This window comes from Scleropages formosus, chromosome 3 (assembly GCF_900964775.1).
Source record: "Scleropages formosus chromosome 3, fSclFor1.1, whole genome shotgun sequence".
Lineage (NCBI taxonomy): Eukaryota > Metazoa > Chordata > Actinopteri > Osteoglossiformes > Osteoglossidae > Scleropages > Scleropages formosus.
The window spans coordinates 35440636-35462737 of record NC_041808.1 but is presented as its reverse complement, the minus strand read 5'-3'; the positions used below and the strand labels follow the sequence as shown (position 1 = coordinate 35462737).

General features: G+C 45.8%; 1 protein-coding gene across 1 annotated transcript; it reads left to right on the top strand.

Moving 5' to 3' along the window:
• Positions 1–15100: 15100 nt before the first annotated feature.
• On the top strand, positions 15101–18549 carry LOC108922540 (actin, cytoplasmic 1). The gene is made up of 6 exons (XM_018732729.2): positions 15101–15198; positions 16324–16453; positions 16551–16790; positions 17090–17528; positions 17602–17783; positions 17868–18549. The coding sequence occupies exons 2-6, from the start codon at positions 16331–16333 to the stop codon at positions 18009–18011; spliced, it is 1128 nt and encodes a 375-aa protein (XP_018588245.2). The 5' UTR covers positions 15101–15198; positions 16324–16330; the 3' UTR covers positions 18012–18549.
• Positions 18550–22102: the final 3553 nt, after the last annotated feature.

Here is a 22102-nt window from a genome sequence, read left to right as displayed (position 1 = left end):
TTTGCCCTCTAGCGTCACTACAGAGAGACAGAGGCAGAAAGAGGCAAGGGGATCAAGGAGCAGAAGGCTTGCTCTGATGCACAGCCATTCCTGGGATCACTCACACATCAGGTGCTCTCTGCTCTTGCCTTATTTAGGCAAGGCTCAAGGTAAGGGGCCAAGCAAGTGAATGGCTCACCTGTGGCAAACGTGGCACAGGGTTTGGTGTGGGAGGGGGATGAATATTTAGGCATCATGGGGTCTCTCGCTTCACCACGGGGGATCCCCACACTGATATTTGGGAAGCTGCCTCCACCTGGGCCTTTGCACCACTGATCTGCGTGGGCACCTGTGCTCCCGCCTTGCTGCTGCCAACCCCCTGCCCAGGTTGTGGCCCGGAGTCTGTGTTGCCTTTTCAGAGCATGGCTGCCGCACACCTGCAGCATATTCCTCCTGCCTTCTCCCCACCGTGGATCCACATGTGTGTCTCCTCCAAGACTAATAGCAGTGTGATGGGCTGCTGCCCAGAAGTGTGATGCGCGTCACCAATTAGAACACTACAGCGAGCGGTCTGCTTTGGTGAAACATACACTGGATGCACAGTTAGCAGGAGCCTGGACCTGGGGGTCCTTTTAAAGGGTTTTTTTCTGAACAGGCCATAGCAGCGCTCCTATTATCCTCTTGAATATTATCTGTAATGTTCCACCTAACTGGCGTTTCCTTTTCATTCCTGCTGGGCTGCTGTTGTGTACTTTACTGTGACCCAGTGCTATCTCCAAATATAATAACCCAAATTATATTCAGATGTGTGGTTTGCAGTGTTTTTCTGCCAGTAGGTAAATTTCACTGCTGTTCCGGGTCGAGGTGGAAGGACACCTCTGGACAGGACTGAGAATGTTGCAATGCGTCAGTGCGGGGAAAGACTAAAGAGTGGAATAATTCTCATCCATGTCTCAATAATCGAGAATTTGTTTTCTATTGATGACAGAGACTGGAGAGAGAGAGCGAGCTGGTCTCCTCATTCCTTTGCTCTCCCACAGACATCCCTGACAAAGACAGGCTTCTCGTAATGGAAAGGATCACCACCAGGCGTGCTCCCCCCTCCCCCATTACCCACAATGCACATGGCACCTGCGTCCACAGGAAGGCGGGACCAACTCAAGAGCTGGGAGACAAGAGAAGGGGTGACTGTAATGGGTAAGAGCTGCCCCGCCCTGAGGAGTGGGGGGGCAGAGTCCATCTATCCAACACCCCCAGGAGGCCTCTGACTGATGCTGCAGAAGCCCTGGAGCCTGAAAGTAGGCAGAGGATGAATGAATGAGAAGAGGGTGAATGAATGAAAGAGTGGGTTTCTCAAGCAAAGTGCTGCCCTACCCATTGTCCTGAGTGGTGGGTGCTGGGGGGGGGGGGGGGGGGGGGTGCAGGAACAGCAGGGCAACGACGAGACTGGAAAACCAAGTGGATGGGCTGTATTGCCCTGGGAGCCCTCATTGCAGCAAGGGCTGTGCTGGTTCTTACCATACACACCCACCATCCGAGGAGATGTACAGCTGTTTACATGTGCGATTCCGTGTGTGCGTGTCCGTGCAGGAGAAAGAGCCCATCCAAAATGAGCCTCCTCCTTCTGTCGGTTGAAGGTAACGAATCCAGCTCTTATTTCTTGTCCCCGATGCACAAATCACAGGAAAATGCGGGGCATGGTCTTCAAATGCGAACCGCATGGTCACACTCGAACACTCGACGGCAAGGGAGCGAGCGAGCGAGCAAGCGAGATAGAGAGAGAGAGCAGCCAAATCATTGCTAGTTCTTGCTTTCTGCATAATACTTAAAGGAGCAGTGCACCAAACAACAGAACAATAATAACTAATAACTTTGAAGTATTAAAGTTATTAGTTATTATTCTTACTACTACTACTACTACTACTAATAATAATAATAATAATAATAATAATAATAAACACAGTGTTTCAGCGTTCTTGACAGTTATAAAAAGAGGAAATGCAGAGAGGGGTGGCGTCAGGCCTCCTTAAAGGAGCAGAGGGAGTGTTTCTGGGAGACAAGTTCACGGCATATACATACACACACATACAGAAACACACCAAAACCTTCACAGGTGATTAATTCATTTCATTGATTCATGGCAGTGAAATTTGATTTTCCCCAGCTGCGTTTTGCACAATTTGGACCATCAGTAAATTCTTCCTGTGCTCCTGTGTAACAACGGTAGTGAAAACACCCCATATATGGGGTAACAACGAAATATCACATTCCTACCAGCGACTCCGTTAGAGCCAGGTGTGCTGCTTCATACCTTCCGTCATGTGAGGCCTGTTTGACGGAATGTGTCAACTGCCACACACAGCATGCACAGCCTGGTCTCTCATTCCATAAGTTGCTAAGCCAACAGTATGCTGACCACGCTGACACCCAGCAGGGGGATTATGAGCCAATATTTCCTCAAGGTATAGCCAGGGCTGGCTGTAAACATCCAGCACGGGCATCAATCTGTAAACCAGGATGAGGAAAGAGCTGGAGCTGGGAACGTTCCCAAGGCTCATGTTTCTGCACTTGGTTTTGGAAGCGCACGGCCACGCAGAGGAACGCCACTCCCTCATGCTTGCCATTCTTTCCATGTCCAGCCCTGAGCTGCCTGAATTTCAAATACGCACACAAGCTCTGGACACCAAATGGTTAATCATCCGGCGGCCTGTCCAAGAGCAGGGAACGCACGGCCGGGGGCAGGATGGAGAGCGGGGGGCCACGCCCCCTCTAGAACGCAAGGATGTCTGAGGGTGACTGAGGGTGCGATGAATGGGCCGCGGACAGGGATGACTAAGTTTGGCAATTGCTACCTGCTAGTTGTGCCCATATAAGGTGGCTGAGCAAGTGGGAGCCGGGGCAGGGCCCCACCCTCGATACGCAGTGCTGCCGGAGGACAGCAGCACAAGTTGGACCATCGCAATGCATACGCAGTGGGGGGGTGGGCGGGTTGGGGGAGGCTGCAACTGGGTTTCTAGAGGAAATGCAGAGGAATCCAGGAGTGCAAATGGAAAGAGGCAATGTTTGTACAGTGGAAAGGCGGAGGGGTTAGGGAGGAATGGAGGCTGGGGGGGGCGGTGGGCTTCTCCTGCTATCAAATGCACAGGCCCTGCTGACATTCACTGCTGGAGCCACTTCCTCCTTTCTATTCTCCTTTTTTATTATTTACTTCCACAACTCCACACAAGAGCTTTTGCTGGTTCATTATACCACGTTCAGCCTGTGTGTTACCCTACATTCAAGCTAATGCTTTTGTCACACTTTGCTGTCCCACCTTACATGTGAGTAACTGAAAACTTTTTTCAGATTTTTGCAATTTTGATCCACATTTATCTAACATTTGTCACCTTTTTCATTCGCAATAAACCCCGTACGTGCATTAATATTCAGGGTGACCGCTCATTTTAAAACTTCTGTTATCTGATTACATAAAAATAGTTTTAGAGATGAGGGAGTAGGAGTCGGGTGGTGGGTTGAAATGCTTATTCAATGACCCAGAAAATACCTTAATGAAACAGTAGAAAATACAATATAAATATAAAAACATATCATCAATATAATCTAAATAAACATATAAACTGCAAGACGAGCATTGAAGGAAATATAACTGAACATGTCTTTCCCAGCACGTGGAGAAGAGGCTGTTACCAAAAAAAACTAAAAAAAATAGTGTAAAACAGAATTGTGCACAATAACCATGGAGGGGAAATGTGCTGAACACCACCGATAACAAGTTCCTTGAAGAAAACAGAAGTGAAATGTTCTGTACTGCAAACAAGCTCTTGCTCAGAGCGACTTCATTCATTTAGCCTCGAGTCACTTTCAGTCTGATTTCCTTGAGAAAGTCCCATGCGAGTAGTGCCTGCATTCTTCACATGGGCACCACGTGACGCACTTAAACATCTCCTTTTATGGCACTCGCTGTTACATGTGCTTGAGGGCGAGGCCTCCTGTACCCAGAGGCCTCCAAGGTGTTTCAGGAAATGAACGGAGGGAACTGCTCCACGCGACCAGGCAGCTCAAACTAAAACACGCTTTTCCGTAACACTGATCCGTCATGTGGATTTGTGGCTGAAGAGCAAAAAATTCATAAACACACACACCCATTCGCTCGCAACTGCGCTGTTCATTTTTCTCTCCGCTCATTTATTTGGACCCATGTTATGCGGGCCAGCAGATCTATGGAAATGTGCCTTGCTGCGCTCACTTGCTGTTGATGAAAACTGGACAGGAAGTGCCTTGCCCATATTTCTCATGTTTCAGATGCACACAAGCAGTGCACGCTTATGGAAACTGGACTCGAATGGACAATCGGAAATCAAGACTTTCTGCTAAAATGTGTGGGGGCTACACTTGATGGATAAATTGCACGGTTTGCATCTCATGGTTTAGAGTCTGGCTGTAAGAACTGGCCACATGCAGGAAAATTGCACTTTTTACCAGCTGCATGTGTGCCCCCGGCCGTCGGTCTGTAGAGAGAAGGTCCAGCCCCGGTCTTCCAGCTGCAAGTAAAAGCCGGCACCGGGAAGGGAATCTGAGCAGCTATGCAGGAAGGGGCTTGTTTTGGGTCATTCCTTGGCACGTGGATGACATCGGTACTGCTCTTCCGGCCCTGTGAGGCTCGCAGGAGGAGCATGTGTGACTGCAGGCTATTTATTTGAATTTCCGAAGGTGAGGACTGAAACTCACTTTGAAGAAAGTGCCAAAGTAAATGAGCTCCAGTCCCCCGATGCCCTTCTCTGACAGCAAACATTCCAGATGTAAAACATACACCACATGTTACGTCACACATGTCACATTCACATACGTCAAGGCGTGGGCCTTGCATGAGGAATGAGTGCTGTCCCCTTGATGACGTGCTGTTCTTACCATATCAGAAGAGGTCAGGTTAAGACCTAAATCATTGAACTATATTAAGATATTTGATTATTCGTTATTTTCAAGAATGCAGTAACACAGCAAGAAAAAACAGAAGCAACACCGTACTGTTAAATGTTGGGCCGCTGTCTGGGTCGGAGACAGACGAACCCCACGGTAGGTACCAGTGGACTGTATCAAGATCCAGGCCCACATTAAAGCTGCATTTTGGAGCTATCTAGGCAGACTGGGAGAACCTGAGCAATGAGGGACTGTTCGCACGGGCAACAGTCCTACTCGCTACCACAGTCCTTCGTTCCACTCAATCCCTTATAGATCTGCGGTAAACTTGAATGTGTCTTGGCTCAACAGCATCTCCATGCTGGAAATGCTTTTTCTAGGGAGATGACAATATTAACATGACAATAATGCGAAATATAGCAATATGACAGATAAATATAAATGAAAACCAAGTAAATATGTAAAATAGAAATATAACAAAAATAAGTAAATGAATAAAGAACACATGACCTGTAATGAAGGGCTCAGTGAGCACTGAACTGTGCGTTCCCATTTCGTTCAGCATTCCTCCAAGGCTCAAACCTCTGCTTGCAACTTCCTGTGTGGACTCGCTGCAGAAATGTCAGACCTAAGACATGCAGTTCCTGTCAGAAAGCTTGGGCTTCACCGAAAATGCCCTTATTTGGCAACCCCATAAAGCACCATTGTGTGTGGACAGGTCTGCGGTAAGAATACAGGGGCCACGTTGCTATGGCCTGGGCACACCGGCATTTGGATAAATTCTGTTTGCCTTCCTTTGTGTTCCTCTTTTGCCTTCATTTATTCATTCACGAGCCAAATATAGCTACATTCCGAGGCCCAGCACCAGAGTCAACCCTGGGAGAGGATTCCCAGTCCAAGGGTGGTGGAGGAATGTGTATTGGGCAGGGAGCAGAGCCATGATGCCAAATCACCCAAGGACGATGGCTCTGTTTTGAGGTTTGTTTGCATCTGAGGGACATCTGCTGCTTCTTGACAGCATCCAAACCATTGGGGCCTTCTCACTCCGATTCTAGCAACTCATCGCTGGCCTCTCAGTAAGGAAACAATAGGTGATGCAACAAAAGAGTGAACCGATCTAGTCAGTATATTCAGCTGTGTTACACACTACAGCTGGATGGGGTTGATGAAAGCCTCCTTCCACACAACCTTCATGACTGTGAACAGAACCTGTGCTGTAACACTCTATGTTTTTCACTCCTATGAACCTACCATTACTCAGCTTCCTGTGACACAACTTCCATCACGCCGCTCAGAGCTGCAGGTTCACTTCCTGAGGGCTGTTTGCTGCAAGGTGAGCAGAAGCCATGGTCAGCTTCACGCCAGAGGTGAACCTCAGCCTGCTCAGTAGCAGCCAGGTGGAGCTTTGCAGTGTAATAAATTAGCAGAACAGCCATCAATCATCTACCCCTAAGAATGACATGCTGGTACATACCTTACTGACCTGGGTCACACACACATACTGTCTGAACCACTTGTCCCATATGGGGTCACAGGGAGCCAGAGCCTAACCCAGCAACACAGGGCATAAGGGGACACACCCTAGACAGGATGCCAGTCCGTCACAAGGCACCCCAAGTGGGACTTGAACCCCAGACCCACCAGAGGGCAGGAGCGTGGTTCAACCCACTGCACCACTGCACCCCCCTCATTGATACAGTACATGCCAATTTGAGCAAGTCCTGTTCAGCAAAAAGAGGCATCTCTTCATGGCAGTACATGACCAGTGACACCAATCTTTTGTTAACCCTTAGCTTTCTTTTTTTTGTGATCCCACCCAAACTGGACAGCCCATTATAGTAAATAAATATAGGTACATGATTTTCTTTAATAAAGAAATTACAAAACATAGATGATCACCTTTTACACCACAACTTCTTAGCTAATAATCTTTGATCATTATTATAGCCTCAACTATCCATTTCCAGTTGCTGGCCAGATCTGACCAGACACACCACAACATGTGAATAAAATATGTAAATTATAATAAAACTGGTGATGATCAGATTTATGTGTTCAGATGCCTAGTGTGGAGGATGTCAAAAAACCTTATGACAACTGAATGAACAAAACCATAATTGTGAAAGAATGAAGTAATAAATGGATAAAATTTCATTGGAACAAAACCCAACACAGAATGTAGCATGTTCACATGTAATGTCTTACATTAATCTATTTAGCAGATGCTTTTCTCCAAAGTGACTTCCAATGAGGGGGGCATGGTGGCGCAGTGGGTTGGACTGGGTCCTGCTCTACTGTGGGTCTGGGGTTAAAGTCCCGCTTGGGGTGCCTTGCGACAGACTGGCGTCCCGTCCTGGGTGTGTCCCCTCCCCCTCCCCCTCCCCCTCCGGCCTTACGCCCTGTGTTGCCGGGTAGGCTCTGGTTCTCCGCAACCCCGTATGGGACACGCGGTTCAGAAAATGTGTGTGTGTGACTTCCAATGAACTCTATGAAGTGTTATCAGACCACACATTTTATTCACCAAGGTGATTTACACTGCTAGATATACTACTTACAATAGGTCACTTATCAGTGGAACACACTTTCTGTGTCACTCACACATTATGGGAAGTCTCCCTCTGTCTAGGAGACAACCTGCCTCATGTCCTCTGGTCTAGACATTATTCTTTACAGTTATTCATTGACAAAGTACTACTTACAATTATTTACCCATTTATACAGCTGGATAATTTTACTGGGACAGTTTATGGTAAGTACCTTACTCAAGGGTACAACAGCTAGAGGTGGGGTTCAAGCCCATGACCTTTGGGTCCAAAGGCAGCAACACTAACCACTATGCTAGTCCCAGCTCTCTTAGGACTAGTAGATGTAGTTTACTGCAAGGACCAGAATATTTCCAAGAAGGAACAAAACTGAAGCAGCCACCCTGCCATTGAAGCCATTAACGTACCAATGAGCTCCCCGGACCTTCATTCTAGCAGCTTTGAGTCCATCCTATGCAGCGGGTCTCACAGTGTTGACAGCTCTGTTCCTAAATCATACAGGTGACAAGTTTGTCCCGAAGGGTGTCTCTTGACGTGCCACAAGCCATGAAGTCTTGAAGAGCTTTGGTTTGGCAGTGGGGTGCTGACAGCAGCCTCTCCGTGCTCACTGTCAATCTCAACAGTCAAGTGGTAAACTGAAGCTAAGAATGCATGCTGGCCACTGGCTGCTGGATGGACGGAGGCCACAGAAAGGAAGCCAAGTCGGCTGAAACCAAAGCAATGATAAGGGTCTGCTGAGGACTGTAAAGTGCGGTAGTAATGAACAACTGATCTTCCTTAATTGTTACATTCATATCCTCTTCTTGCAGCTTTCAGTTGTTGAAGCCCTGCTGTCATGCATGAAAGAGGTTTTATTCATAAATGTTGTGAGTGAGAAACAAAGTACATATAGGAGTGAACTCGCAGTCATCAAAGTATTAACGCACACACATTTTCTGAACCACTTGTCCCATACGGGGTCACGGGGAACTGGAGCCTACCTGGCAACACAGGGCGTAAGGCCAGAGGGAGAGGGGACACACCCAGGATGGGACGCCAGTCCGCCGCAAGGCACCCCCAGCGGGACTCGAACCCCAGATCCACTAGAGAGCAGGACCTGGCCCAACCCACTGCACCACCGCGCCCCCTATCAAAGTATTAAATGAAATCTTAAATTTAAACACAAGTCGCCCTTAATTTAACTTGTATATGGAGGATCCAGTAATTGTTATAACACAAGGTGAGTCAAAAAGAATTGAACAAGTTCAGAAATTGAATACTCGGTGGCTGAGTATCATATGAATATGTAATCAAAAGCACTTTGTGAAGGAACTTGCACAGTTGTGGAAAAAATAAGGCTTGCTACAATTTGGTGCATATTGCATTGTTTGTGTGATAAAGTGTTACTGAGTAAAAAGTTCTTGAAAGGGTTCATTTCTTTTCTAAATCCCCCCCATGTTATTTTGGCTGTTGAAGTGAGCAGGTATTAACCCTTTAATAGGGGAAAAACAACAATGACCACTGTCACAAGGTGTCTACACGAGTAAGCTGGGTATATCCACTTATACAGATGTTCCTGTTGTCTTATAGTGACATGACAACACACAGCATGTTCCCATTAACTCTTTACAAATGGTTCCTCTATTGGCCCTTTAATACTACAAATATACAGTACAGTGTGTAATATACAGTGTGCACTGTACTTAGTTTTTTGTGTATGGATTTCAGTACCAGCAATGAACAGCAGAACCTGAAAATTTCCAGGTACCTTAATAGAACAAAATCAATTGTAAAAGAAATAAGAGTACTGTTTTTTTAATTAAGCAGCAGAAGGGTCAAATTCTCACAATCTCATAACCACCACTGCCTCACAGACATCAAATAATTAGACATAGATTAATCCTATTTCTGTCAAAGCTTCTTTATGGGATTTAACCCCCCTCCACCCCACCCCCCCTACAGTTAGCAGGACCACTGGTACAAATGTGTGTTTTATACTGCTTGTCAAGTTCAACTGGCACACTTGTGTTTATTGAATTCAGAGCGTGCTTTCCAAACCAGAGCAAGGTAATACCCTATTTTTCCATCTGATGATTAATTTTATTCACTCTAACAAACACCGTCGCAGAAAAGTACCCTGAAGCACGGTATCAGTACAGAATACTCACTGTAAATGGTGACCTTTAAAAGTACACTGACACATACAGTAATTTCCCATAGAATTTTAAAATGTATGATGTAATGAGATTGTGTTGTTTTTAATGGCATGGCAAGGTTGGGAAGATATTCAGATGAAGTAATTTTATTGAATGCTGGAATAAAGATAAAGGGTGTAAAGGGTGGAGCACCGGGGGGATGGGTGAAAGGACAGAAATCCACTTAGGCTCTTCATTTGCTTGCTAATCCAATCTGAGCTGAGCAGTCGATTGGCCAGTTTAGCGGGACTTCCTCCCCGGGCATGCGTACGAGTGTCCCCCACAGCAGTGTGGGACCAGAGGACAGTCAGAATCAATGGCCAGATAGGCAGGCACAATGACATTTTGTGTGTGTGTGTGTGTTGCTGGGTAGTCACAAAAAGAGTGTAAGTATTGCAGAGGTGGGTGGGGGGTCGTGGGGTGGTCTTTAGTCCCGCTGGGCAAGACAGGAGGCAGGCTAGCCACCTGCCAGTGGGGGTGTTTAGGATGAGAGGCAGGGGGCTGCTAGTCACTGAACATCTTGGGGGCGGCAGCAGTAAGGATGGTTGTACTACACACAAAGCAGGAGCTGAGAAATGAGACGATACTTTTAAAAAATTGTTTACTAGTCTGCATCTAACAGGGGCGTTGGCTTCCATGAGGCAACCCATCCTACTCGAGAGACCATTAGATAAATTGGTAGCAGATCTTGGAACTCAATGAAGGCCAAGGAAGGAAAGCATTCTCAGCAAGTACCTCAGCCTTTTTACCCGACATGAACTATTAAATGGAAGCGTGAAGAATCAAGTTCAGAGGCATCTGGCTTTGTTTGAATCATGTGGACGATGAAAGCTAACCATCCCCTGATAACCATAACCTTAACCAGTTAAAGCAGCACCAGCAGCAGGAGCGCCATCAGCAGTCACTTGTAATTTAAGTTCCCAGCGGGAAGTGGTTCCTCAGACCCAGGACTGCTCTGTCAAATGTCATCCTTTTCAGGGGAAATCCAGCCATCCAATGATGTCAGACGGGGCCCTGCTTTTTGTTCACATCACCAATTACCTTAAAAGTGACATCGCGGTAGCTAACGTTGCAAGATATTTCATGAGTTATCAGGGAACTTCTTCCTCTGGTCACCTTTAAATCAAGGTAAAACACCCCCATGATTAGCATTACTTACAAGTCACACATTTCCATGCTTCCTTCCTTTTTCCCCTTTCTGTTTCTTATTATCTCTATCAGCTTTGTTTCATTTTGTTGATATTTCACTGTAAGTTCTTAGACTGATTTTTATTGTATGTTTGTTACTGGTGTTTTATTACTACTGTACCCTGTATGATCTCTTCTCATTGGAAAGACACATATATACATTGGCTGAAGTCACTTGTCCTGAGCAGGGTCATGGCAAGTAGGAGCCTAACCCAGCAACACAGGGCGTAAGGCTGGAAGGGGAAGGGACACACCCAGGACAGGGCACCAGTCCATCAGAAGGCACCCAAAGCAGGACTTCAACCCCAGGCCAGCGACAGAGCAGGACTTGGCCAAAGCCACTGCGCCACCTTGCCCCCTTACTGGAAAGAGTTGATTTTGAATATGCTAAATAAAATTAAATTGTTATTATGAGTTCCAAGGGCTGGCCACAAGGTTTTAAAAGTCTAACTTTAATGTTCTTGAGCTTTGCATCTAACTTTGAGGAAGAGCAGTATGTATAGAAAGGTGTGATGTGGTACCTTCAATCAGAGTGTCTTTGCAATAAAATTTATGCCCAGTTTAATACCGCTTCAGTTTGTTCTGATACAAAAGGACTTGGCCGAGATCAGTGAAAATTGTCTATTAATGGCTCATTTATTCAAAAGATGTCACTACAGCAATGTCATTTCAATAATGATTTACCCTAATGTCTGGTTTCTGCAGTGTTTCTTGAACACAGTGCGGCGATGTCTACGAACCTAAAGGGCTTGAGCATATTCCTTCGTAGGTACTGTGCCATATGCATCTTCTTTTGACTTTCATCTTCTTTAAGTTGCAATCCTTTCAATGAGGCTATGGACACAGTCAGATAACAATATAATTAACTCCCGTACTGTTACTTATTCTCATACCTTTGTCACTCAGTCTGGTCATCCACTTCCAAGGCAGTGTCACAGACATGTGCATGGTATTTAACAGTACAACTTCTCTCCATTATTTTTTATGCTTCATTGATATCATTCATTCATATGCCCTTTGAAACTGACGAACCACTGTTCCAGTGTTATGAGACCTTTACATAATGATCCAAAGTAAATTGTTTCTATATACCTGTATAACTCAACAATTTAGACTATTTTCATATATACACATTTTGTAATACAGACCAAACCAACAAATTATTAGCAAATTGTTTATATTATTGCATTGTGACTGCAAATTTACACATATTCCCTGCCTTTCCTCTGTGTTTACATAAATGTAATATAACCACAAAGTTATAGGAACGGCTCATGATGTAAACTCTTCTTCCATTTTGTTCAAGGAGAAGCGGTTAGCCAAAACTATAGGGTAGTACACAAGCAACTATTTTTCCAATGATGCACAACAATTTATCGCAAATAACAAGGGAGTTTCAGTTTGCATGAGACTCATGAGACTGATACATGACTTTATTTGTTAGGAAAAACCAAAACGATGGAGATACATTAAAGAGTAACTTTGCTAGGCTTCTTCAATATAATGCAAATGGAACATCAAAATGTACATATGGCAACTGAAAAACCAACGAGTTACTTTTAAGCTTACGACCAAGGCGTCCCATGAGTATTTCTGTGGTCATGGTCAGTGAAGAGACTGGATTTTCTAATTTGGCACTGAGTTACTTACAGTATATCCAGGCACTATACTGTTATATACTGTAGTAATAGTAATGAATGAATAGGTTTTCAGCAAGGTTTTATTATGGAAGGCTATAACCAGTGTCATTTTTTTTGAGAAGTAATCTTTGCCCTCTCATCACGCAGGAACCAAGATTACGTATGTTTATAATGCTGTCATTAGAGTTCTGAGATAACTGCTCCACAAGATCAGCTGTTTCCTTGCTCATGATGATAGGAATCAGAGCTGTGTTTATAAAGCAGGCCTTTTAATGTGGTTTTGTGCACTTTGCGTCAGTTGTATGCTTACAACCTGGATTACTGGCTACATAAATGCTGTGTTTTTACAAACATGAGGTCGCTCTCTTATCGCAGAAGCTTCAAGTGCTGATCATCGACAGCACCTACAACTCAATACATGTTGTTGTTGTTGACAGGTGTTGTCGAGTCGGTGTCGACTCGTGGCGACTCTATGGATAGTTGTCCTGAAAAGCATCCGATCTTCCACCAACTGGTTAAGACTTGAAAGTGGGGCATCCATGGTTGTGGTGATTGTGTCGATCCACCGCGTAGCTGGCCTTTCTCTTCTGTGTGACCTTCCACTTTGCCCAGCATGATGTCCTTTCCGCATGATGTGTCTGAAGTAAGAGAGTTGAATCTGTGTCGTCTGAGCTTCCAGTGACATCTTTGGTTTGATCTGCTGTAAAACCCACACATTTGTTTTCCAGGTCATCCAGGGTAAACGTAGGATTTTTTTGCCAGCACCATAGTTCAAAGGCGTCAATTTTCTTCCTGTTCATTTTCTTCACATGTGACATGGCGTGGTGGGTTTGACCGGTGCCTTGTTGTGTGGTGGGTCTGGGGTTTGAGCCCTGCTTGGGGTGTGTGGTGGCTCTGTGTTTCTCCCTGCATTTGCTTGCCAACATGCAGAGGAAGGATCTGGCAACCCACCTCTGTTCCTCCCTTGACTTGCCTGGAAAACCACGCCAGTGGTCGCTATGGATCAGGTTTGACTCAATGCATGCATGCCATCTTCTTCACACTCATATGACGTGACTGAGAAGACCATGGCTTAAACTTGTCAGACTTTTGTGTAAAGTCACATCCCTGCACTTGAGAATTTTGTCCAAGCTCTAACACATGTTGTACATACAGTATAATCTTAGAGAAACCAGTGAATGCTGGAGGCAAACTGGAAAAAGAAGCAAATGGAAGCTCACGTATGGTCTACTTTTGATAAGTGGTCAAACTACAAATTCGTAAAACATACAGTGTGAGTATATGCAGATTTTGGAATAAGGAAGCAGTTGCAGGATCATCAGCAGATATGATGGTAACAGGTACCATGGTAAAGCCACATGAGCCTGCGGGGCTGGGGGCATTTCATCCACAAGCAGGACACTGTGACTGTAGCCACTGCAACATGCTTCGCTTCCTTCATGATGACACAGGCATTTAGAGGAGTTCCCCCATATGGTAAAAAAAAGTAGTGTTCTTTGAGGTGCAATGGACGGTCGTCATCTGGTCTCTGCATGTGTGTTTGAGTCCGGTCTATCCCATTCACCTGCAGCCAATGCCCTGTTAAGCCTTTGTCGGGCTTTGCGAAGGCACCCTTTCTACCCAGGTGCCCAGGGATATATGCAGCTGTGGCAGCAAAAGACAAGTACAGGCACACAGAAGTGCAGTGCAGTAATACGGGACGCACTGCACTGCTCCGGCACGCCTCCTCTCACACTCAAATCACACCGTTTTCATACCATCGCGGGCACGTCGTCCTGGCGCCCTGTTCGCAAACAACTTTAAAGTCCACTTTTCACATGTGGCCGTTGGGTCACGAGCGCGGTGGGTGCCGACCGGCAGAGTCGTGTCGAGGGAGGGCGAGGCGGGGGTCGCCGCAGCCGGTGGTGCCCTAGTTTCCCCTCCCCCTCGCGTTGCCGCTGCCTGTCTGCAGTCACGAAGCCGCGAATAGGCCCGTGGCTGCGCTGCAACTCGTCTTTTTGTACACCCATACATGATGCCGAGGGCACCTTAGTCACACGGAAACACTACACTTAATGTGAGGGAAAGTGTGTATTGAAACTGCGAGGAGCTGCAGTCCGTGTGCACACAAGGATGAATGAGAGGAAGAGCACGGCGGAGCCACTGAACAACATGTAGCCCCGCAAAATGTGTCCAGGACTTGGGCAGAAAGCAGCTGCCAGTGAACGAACGGCCCCTGTTTGTTTATTTATTATGGTGTTTAAAACGTGTGAAGTATGTACTAGTCCCCAGCAGCTAGCAGCTATGCTATAGCGATGCGTTTATTCGGCTCGCATTATTTGACTGCGGCCAAAAACAGAACACAACAAACACAATTTGCTTTTTGAAACATACTCAAAAACTAAATTCTGCGTTCACGTTGAATCGTGCATATCTAATCGTATTAATCCACTGCTAGGGGTATTACTGAGTGCGTTTTTTTTCCTCTTTTTCTATTTTTTTTTTTTTTTACTCTTTTTCCCCCTTTCTTCTCACTCTCAAGTCGCAGACGAGTGCAGCAATGTGCGGGCGACACGCTGGGCGCGTGACGCCGGACCAATCAGATTGCGCAGATCCGAAAGTTTACCTTTTATGGCTTGAGCCGGGCGTCTCGCGCGGGATAAAACCGAGAGGCAGGGGCTTTATCAGTTCACTTCGTGCTCCTCCACGCGCAGCCTAGTGCGGGAAGTGTAAGCTTGTAACAGTTTCTCTAAAGCCGAATAAAACCCACCATCCAAGGTAAGTTTGAAAATAAATATATGCGTCTGTGTAGATGAGAAGTACTGGTTTATTGGTTATCAATTGTGAGGTGCTTAATTTTAATCTGAATGTAATGTCAGTCAGAGGCGGTTTAAGTGTTATAAGTATTAAGAATTTTTATTGTAAAACATGGTGCTCGTTGGTAGCGTTTCGAAGTAATTGCAGTTACGAATCGAATGCGCCTGAAGTGATATGTGTGTGAAGGTCGAGTCATTCCCAGATGAGAATGCTCCGTTCGTTTGCGGGTGTACTACTTGTCTTGCGCAGTTAGGGACTCGGTCTTGTTCCACCGGAGGGTTTTGTTTTTGAGGCTGGAAATAAACACGGGCTCATGATCTAGTCTCGCCCTGTAGCCGGGTGTGACCTAGTTGTGCGCAGCTTCCTCTGCACGAGCTGTTCGCTACTCTGCGCGGTACCTCGATCGTTCTTGGCACATAAGCCTGCTCCTGCCGCATCCGGCGGGCGCGTAAATCTTTCCCAAGAGATCTCGAGGGTGTCTTGAGTCAGCTCCGAGTGACTCCTATGCGACCCAGGCGTGGTTCGAATGTTCTCGACCGTATCAGTCTTCTCCCCCTTGAGTCGGTTTAGTTTCACTCTGCTGTGGGACTGAAGTCTGTTCCCTTATCGAAAAAGGGCACTTAATTTTCGGCGGTTTCGCTCCCTTAACTAGTTATGTAAGGGGGCGAAGCGCGGTGGAGCCGTGGGCTTTGGGCGCTTAGAAAGGCGAACCCATTCATTGACGAGAGGGGCGGGCTTCAATGTGGAGAAGGAGATTCGGGAGGGCCCCCGGCCGTGCCCTGTGTGTGTCGAAATCTGTTGCGTTTCCTTAACCCCGCCACTCTGGCTCGATGCCACGCCGCCAGCAGCCGCGAAGCTGCTACAGTCATTGCCTTTTATGGTAATAATGAGAATGAAGCCGGACTTCCTTTGTCTCGCTTTATCTGTCGGTTTGAGGCGCGTCGATGCGGGCGCCACCGTGTGGACGGGAGTGGAGTTGCAAGCGCTAAGCGGTTCTTTTAAACATGTTTCAAGCAGCTTCCGGAGCATGATGTAGAATAGCATTGGAATTTTTTTAACTTAAAATGTATGTACTTTGTTTTCCAGTTTAGCCATGGAAGACGAAATTGCTGCACTGGTTGTTGACAACGGCTCCGGTATGTGCAAAGCCGGGTTTGCTGGAGATGATGCACCCCGTGCTGTCTTCCCATCCATTGTTGGTCGCCCAAGACATCAGGTATGTTTTTGCCATTTCAGGTGGTGAAATAAACTGAACAAACCCATTGTTATTAGTGGGTGTTGCAGTCTTTGCTTACAAACAACCTTCTCTCCAGGGTGTCATGGTTGGTATGGGGCAGAAGGACAGCTATGTTGGTGATGAGGCTCAGAGCAAGAGGGGTATCCTGACCCTGAAGTACCCCATTGAGCATGGCATTGTCACCAACTGGGATGACATGGAGAAGATCTGGCATCATACCTTCTACAATGAGCTGCGTGTTGCCCCTGAGGAGCACCCTGTCTTGCTTACTGAGGCCCCCCTGAACCCCAAAGCCAACAGGGAGAAGATGACACAGGTTAGTTCTTCAGTGTTGATGCTTATAGGGCTTTTTAAAGACATCTGGTCTCCCATCTTTGCATTTATTTTCTTCCACTCTTTCCAGGAACTTTCTTTCAAGACCTGAATTTCACATCTTATGCTGGAACATAAAGGTTTCTCTTCTCTATCCTGTTTGCAGTTCTTTCTGCACTTGTAGCTCAGCTTGGGTTTTCCTGCACTGACTAATCACCTTTTGGAGAATGCATCCAACATATGCATGCATTAACATAGTTGTCAGCATGGACTGAATGTTAATCATCCAGTATTTCTTTACAGATTATGTTTGAGACCTTCAACACCCCAGCCATGTACGTTGCCATCCAGGCTGTACTGTCTCTGTACGCCTCTGGTCGTACCACTGGTATTGTGATGGACTCTGGTGATGGTGTCACCCACACTGTGCCCATCTATGAGGGTTATGCCCTGCCCCATGCCATCCTCCGTCTCGACTTGGCTGGCCGTGACCTGACTGACTACCTCATGAAGATCCTGACCGAGCGTGGCTACAGCTTCACCACCACAGCTGAAAGAGAAATTGTGCGTGACATCAAGGAGAAGCTGTGCTATGTAGCCCTTGACTTCGAGCAGGAGATGAGCACTGCAGCTTCCTCCTCCTCCCTGGAGAAGAGCTACGAGTTGCCTGATGGGCAGGTCATCACAATCGGCAATGAGAGGTTCAGGTGCCCGGAGGCCCTGTTCCAGCCTTCTTTCCTGGGTAAGTGCTCAGATAATATGTGAATTGGTTTGTGTTTATGAAACTGTTGTTTAATGCAGTACTTCTCCTCCAGGTATGGAATCCTGTGGCATCCATGAGACCACATTCAACTCCATCATGAAGTGTGATGTCGACATACGTAAGGACCTGTATGCTAACACTGTGCTGTCTGGCGGTACCACCATGTACCCTGGCATTGCAGACAGGATGCAGAAGGAGATCACATCCCTGGCCCCTAGCACAATGAAAATCAAGGTGGGTATCTGTCTATCAGCACCCAGTTGAAGCTGAATACTTTATTATTTTGGGGGAGTCTGACATGCCCTGTCCTTTACACAGATCATCGCCCCACCTGAGCGCAAGTACTCTGTCTGGATTGGAGGCTCCATCTTGGCCTCCCTGTCTACCTTCCAGCAGATGTGGATCAGCAAGCAGGAGTACGATGAGTCTGGACCCTCCATCGTCCACCGCAAATGTTTCTAAACAGACTGTTACCACTTCACGAGCCGACTTTAACTGCGCAGAGAACCAGAAACGACAACATTGGCATGGCTTTGTTATTTTTTGGCGCTTGACTCAGGATCTAAACTGGAACGGTGAAGGTGACGGCAATGTTTTTGGCAAATAAGCATCCCCGAAGTTCTACAATGCATCTGAGGACTTAAAATGTACATTTTTTTTTTTTGTTAGTCATTCCAAATGTTAATGTTAAATGCATTGGTCAGAAACTTATTTGCCTCTATGAAGGCTGCCCAGTAATTGGGAGCATACTTTGTAGTATTGCTTATATGTAAATTATGTAACCGAAAACAATGTCTGGGTTTTTGTACTTTCAGCCTTAAATTCTTGGTCTTTTTTTGTTATGCAAAAACAAAGCTTTACCTTTATACAAGATCATAAAGGTCAACATCCCCTGGGCAAACAGTCGTATGGAAAGTGGCGGTGCCAGATGTTCGGTGGGGCCAACCTTGTACACTGACTAATACAAACCAATAAAGTGCACATGTTGAAGACATGAAAACTGGTTTTGTGCTTGACTTGTGTGTACCTGTCTAACATAGTACAGGAGGTGTATAGAAGGCTGGGCTTTATTCCAGTGACTCAGCAGCATGTGTAGCTGCCAGTTGAGATGTCCTACAAGCTAAGTAGTGGTCTTTAGCAGTATCTGGTCTTGTGACTTGAGTCTTTGAAAGATTCAACCTAGAAGCCTACAGTAAAGCACAGTTGCACACTTCATATGAGCTTCATACTGAGAGGCAGTTAACATAACTGCTGCCTGTGATACTTTAGCCTTCAGCTGGTCTGGAGTCATGACTTTAGAAAAACAAAGTCTTCTTGATCAAGACCAAACTGATTCATTGACCAGTTCTCAACAGCAGTAGGGACTTCAACTTTGAAGTGACAGTTAACTGGGATTAAAACTCAAAATCCATAAAGTTAATGTATATAGGAAAGGGGTGTTCTCCCCTTGTGTATTAATGTTAGTAACTTATCCTGTTAATGTATATGCAGAGCCATAGAAAGATTGAATATTTAGTTTCAAGACTACACTTGCAGTGGAACTTGTGGCTACTAGAGTTCAATTCAAGTTTGTCATCAGAGTGAGTAAAGTCACGAGGTATCAATGTCCTCCTGGTCTCTACAGAACCAAGGTTTGCTACAACAAAAATAACAATCCAACCTTTCCCAAGACTGATTCTTGGTGTATTGAAAAGCTGTAAAGAAGTCAACAGCAACACAATCTAAATGCAACCTTCAATAACTGCAATCCAGCACCAAATAACCCCTATGTGGAAAATTGTATGGTAATACATTCAGTGACACTTCTCTCTAAAGCAATTTACAATGTTAAGGTATTTACAATTATTTACCCATTTAGACAGCTGGGTAGATTTACTTGAGGGTAAATACCTTGCTCAAAGGTACTACAGCCAGAGGTGGGGAGCAAACCCATGACCTTTGAATCCAAAGGCAGTAGCACTAACCACTACACTACCAGCTGTCTCCTTTGCATGTATATCATGTAGCAGCACACTTTTCTACAAAGTGGACATCTCAGAAAAGTGCTTCTCATAAACAACTGGAGAGAGGAATATACTGTAGGTGTGATTGTTCAAGCACAGTCAGCTTGTCTGATGCCACCATTTCAACCCGTGGTTATTACAGTAGTAGCCGTATATAGAACTGGTAAAGAGGTTGACATTTTTAAAACAGGTAACAATAACATTGCATGAGTAGCAGTATATAGAGTTGACATGAGATATGTGTTTTGTGGCAAATGATGTAATGCAAATTTATGGAGCACATAGAAGATAGATAGATAGATGAATCAGAAAGACTTAAGACCCCTCTTGAATTTTGAGACAGATTCAGCAGTTGTGATTGAGATGGGGAGCTCATTCCATCAAACTGGAGCCAGAACAGAGAACCTTCAGGCTTTTCATTTTGGACCATATGTGTGTGAGATCACCAAGTGGCCAGAGGTGGAGAAGTGTAGCAGTCTGACTGGATAAGCAGGTGAGATGAGCAAGTTGGTTAGTCTGATAGAGAATTCTCAGCTGGCGGTCAACCCAGCAGGAGGGTGAATGATCTTGGTTTTGGTGGAGCTTTAGCTGCAATGACTGCAACTAAATGCTTCCTTTAGCTTTTGACCAGGACCTCAGATCCACGTGAGATTTTGTCCCACTTCTCCATGCAGAATTGCTTTAGCTCAGCAACATGTGCAGGTTTTTGAACATGAAGAGCTCTTTCCAGGTTTTACCACAACATCTCAGTTAGATTTGAACAGGCCATTTCGTAACTTCAGTTAAGGACTGACTGACATTCTCTATTAGAATTTTCTGACTAAAAGGGGAAGGAATCATTCTTAAATGATGGTCCACAGTATGGTCTGCAAAGTTCTGCTTTTGCTTCATTAGTCCACAGAACGTTCTTCCAGGACTCTTGGGTCATCCAGATGCTTTCCATCAAACTGGACATGGTCTTTCATGGTTTTTTAGTCATCATGGTTTCTGCCCTGCTGCTGGTGTTTTTGACACTGTTGAGTCATGAACCTGGACTTCGGTTGAACCAAGAGAGTCCTCCAGCTGCTGGAGAGTTTGGGCCTTCCTTTTGTGATCTCAGTGTTTTATGTTTTCCTGGTGGAGAGATGTTGGCCTTATGGCCTTCTAAGGTAGGACCATCATCACACCTTTTCTCCACTCAGGTTCTGTGGCTCAGGCTGTGCTTTTGTTGAGGTTTAGAACCTTAGAAATGGCTCAGTAACCCTGTCCAGACTTACAGGCATCCACAAGTTTTCTCCAGAAGTTTCTACAAACATTTTGAGTGCAACATGATGTGCCTCTAAGATCACGTATTTTGTCAACTTTTGATGTTAAGTCTTTATTTACCTTATTTCAGTTATGGGTTTATTACTCTTATGACCTGGGTTTATTAGCAACCATTATTATACATTACAGTGTGTTATTTCTCCCTGTTCAATTCAGCTTACATAAGCAAAGTTACACTGATTTGCCAGTTTATGCAGCAGGGTATTCTTCCTGCATCAGTTCAGGGTAAGTAATGCAGCAGCAGGGATTCGAACCTGGAACTTTCAGATGACAAGGCGACAGCCCTAAACACGATAGTGCCTGCTGTCCCACTCCTCTCCTACAGGTCACCTGAGTATCTGTCCAGCAGGGGGCATGTCTGTGCTTTAACCACACGCAGTACGTGAAGGCGTATATTAATATTGGCTTATCTACGACATTTTCTGCACTGCATTTTAAGTGTTTACACAGACACACAAGGACTGCTCATTCACACACATGCACACACACCTCTGCCTGTTGCCTCTCTCATTCACGCACACATGGGACACAGACACGAGTTTCTCTGTCCCAGACTTCACACAGGACGACAGCTGCCTGGAGGACCCTCTTCCTGCTGTGTGCTCTTTGAACCCCTTTACTGCTCCGCCCCCGTCACCTGCCATGCATCACGCCCCTCAGCGAGAGGATTCCTGCCCCATTGTCACTGCTGCACATTTGCTGTGATGTTACAATGCCCTCATCTTTGCTGCCAAGCGGTGGGTGGTCCACGGAAGGCTCCGGAAGCCATGCAGAACAGCTGAGCCCTGTCCTGCCTCATTTACCAGTAGTACAGCACATCTGTTCTCCCTGTTTAGGGCCAGATTGGGAAAAGTTTTTGAGCCATTTATGGCACCCAGGGATGTGACAATATCACCTTACCATGGTCATTACCACGATTGAAAAGAAGGACATGCAGCTGACAACAGTCTGCCAGAAAAGCCTTTTCTTATCGAAATGCAGAAAACAAAGTATTGGTATCTATAAAAGACAATCCAGAATTAGAGAGACTCTGGGTAGACAGGTCGGGCTTTCAGCTGAAATGAACACTTCACAGTCTGCAGTACATCAGTGAGCCATGGAAGGGCGCTCATGAGCAGCTGCTAGTCTTGGTTAGGAGCCCACATGACCCCACTGTGTTTGGGAGGAATCAATGGACCCAGATCTTTAGGCAGAAACTGCAAAGCTGCCATTCTTTTCTCATTGGTCAGCCATGTGGAAACAGTG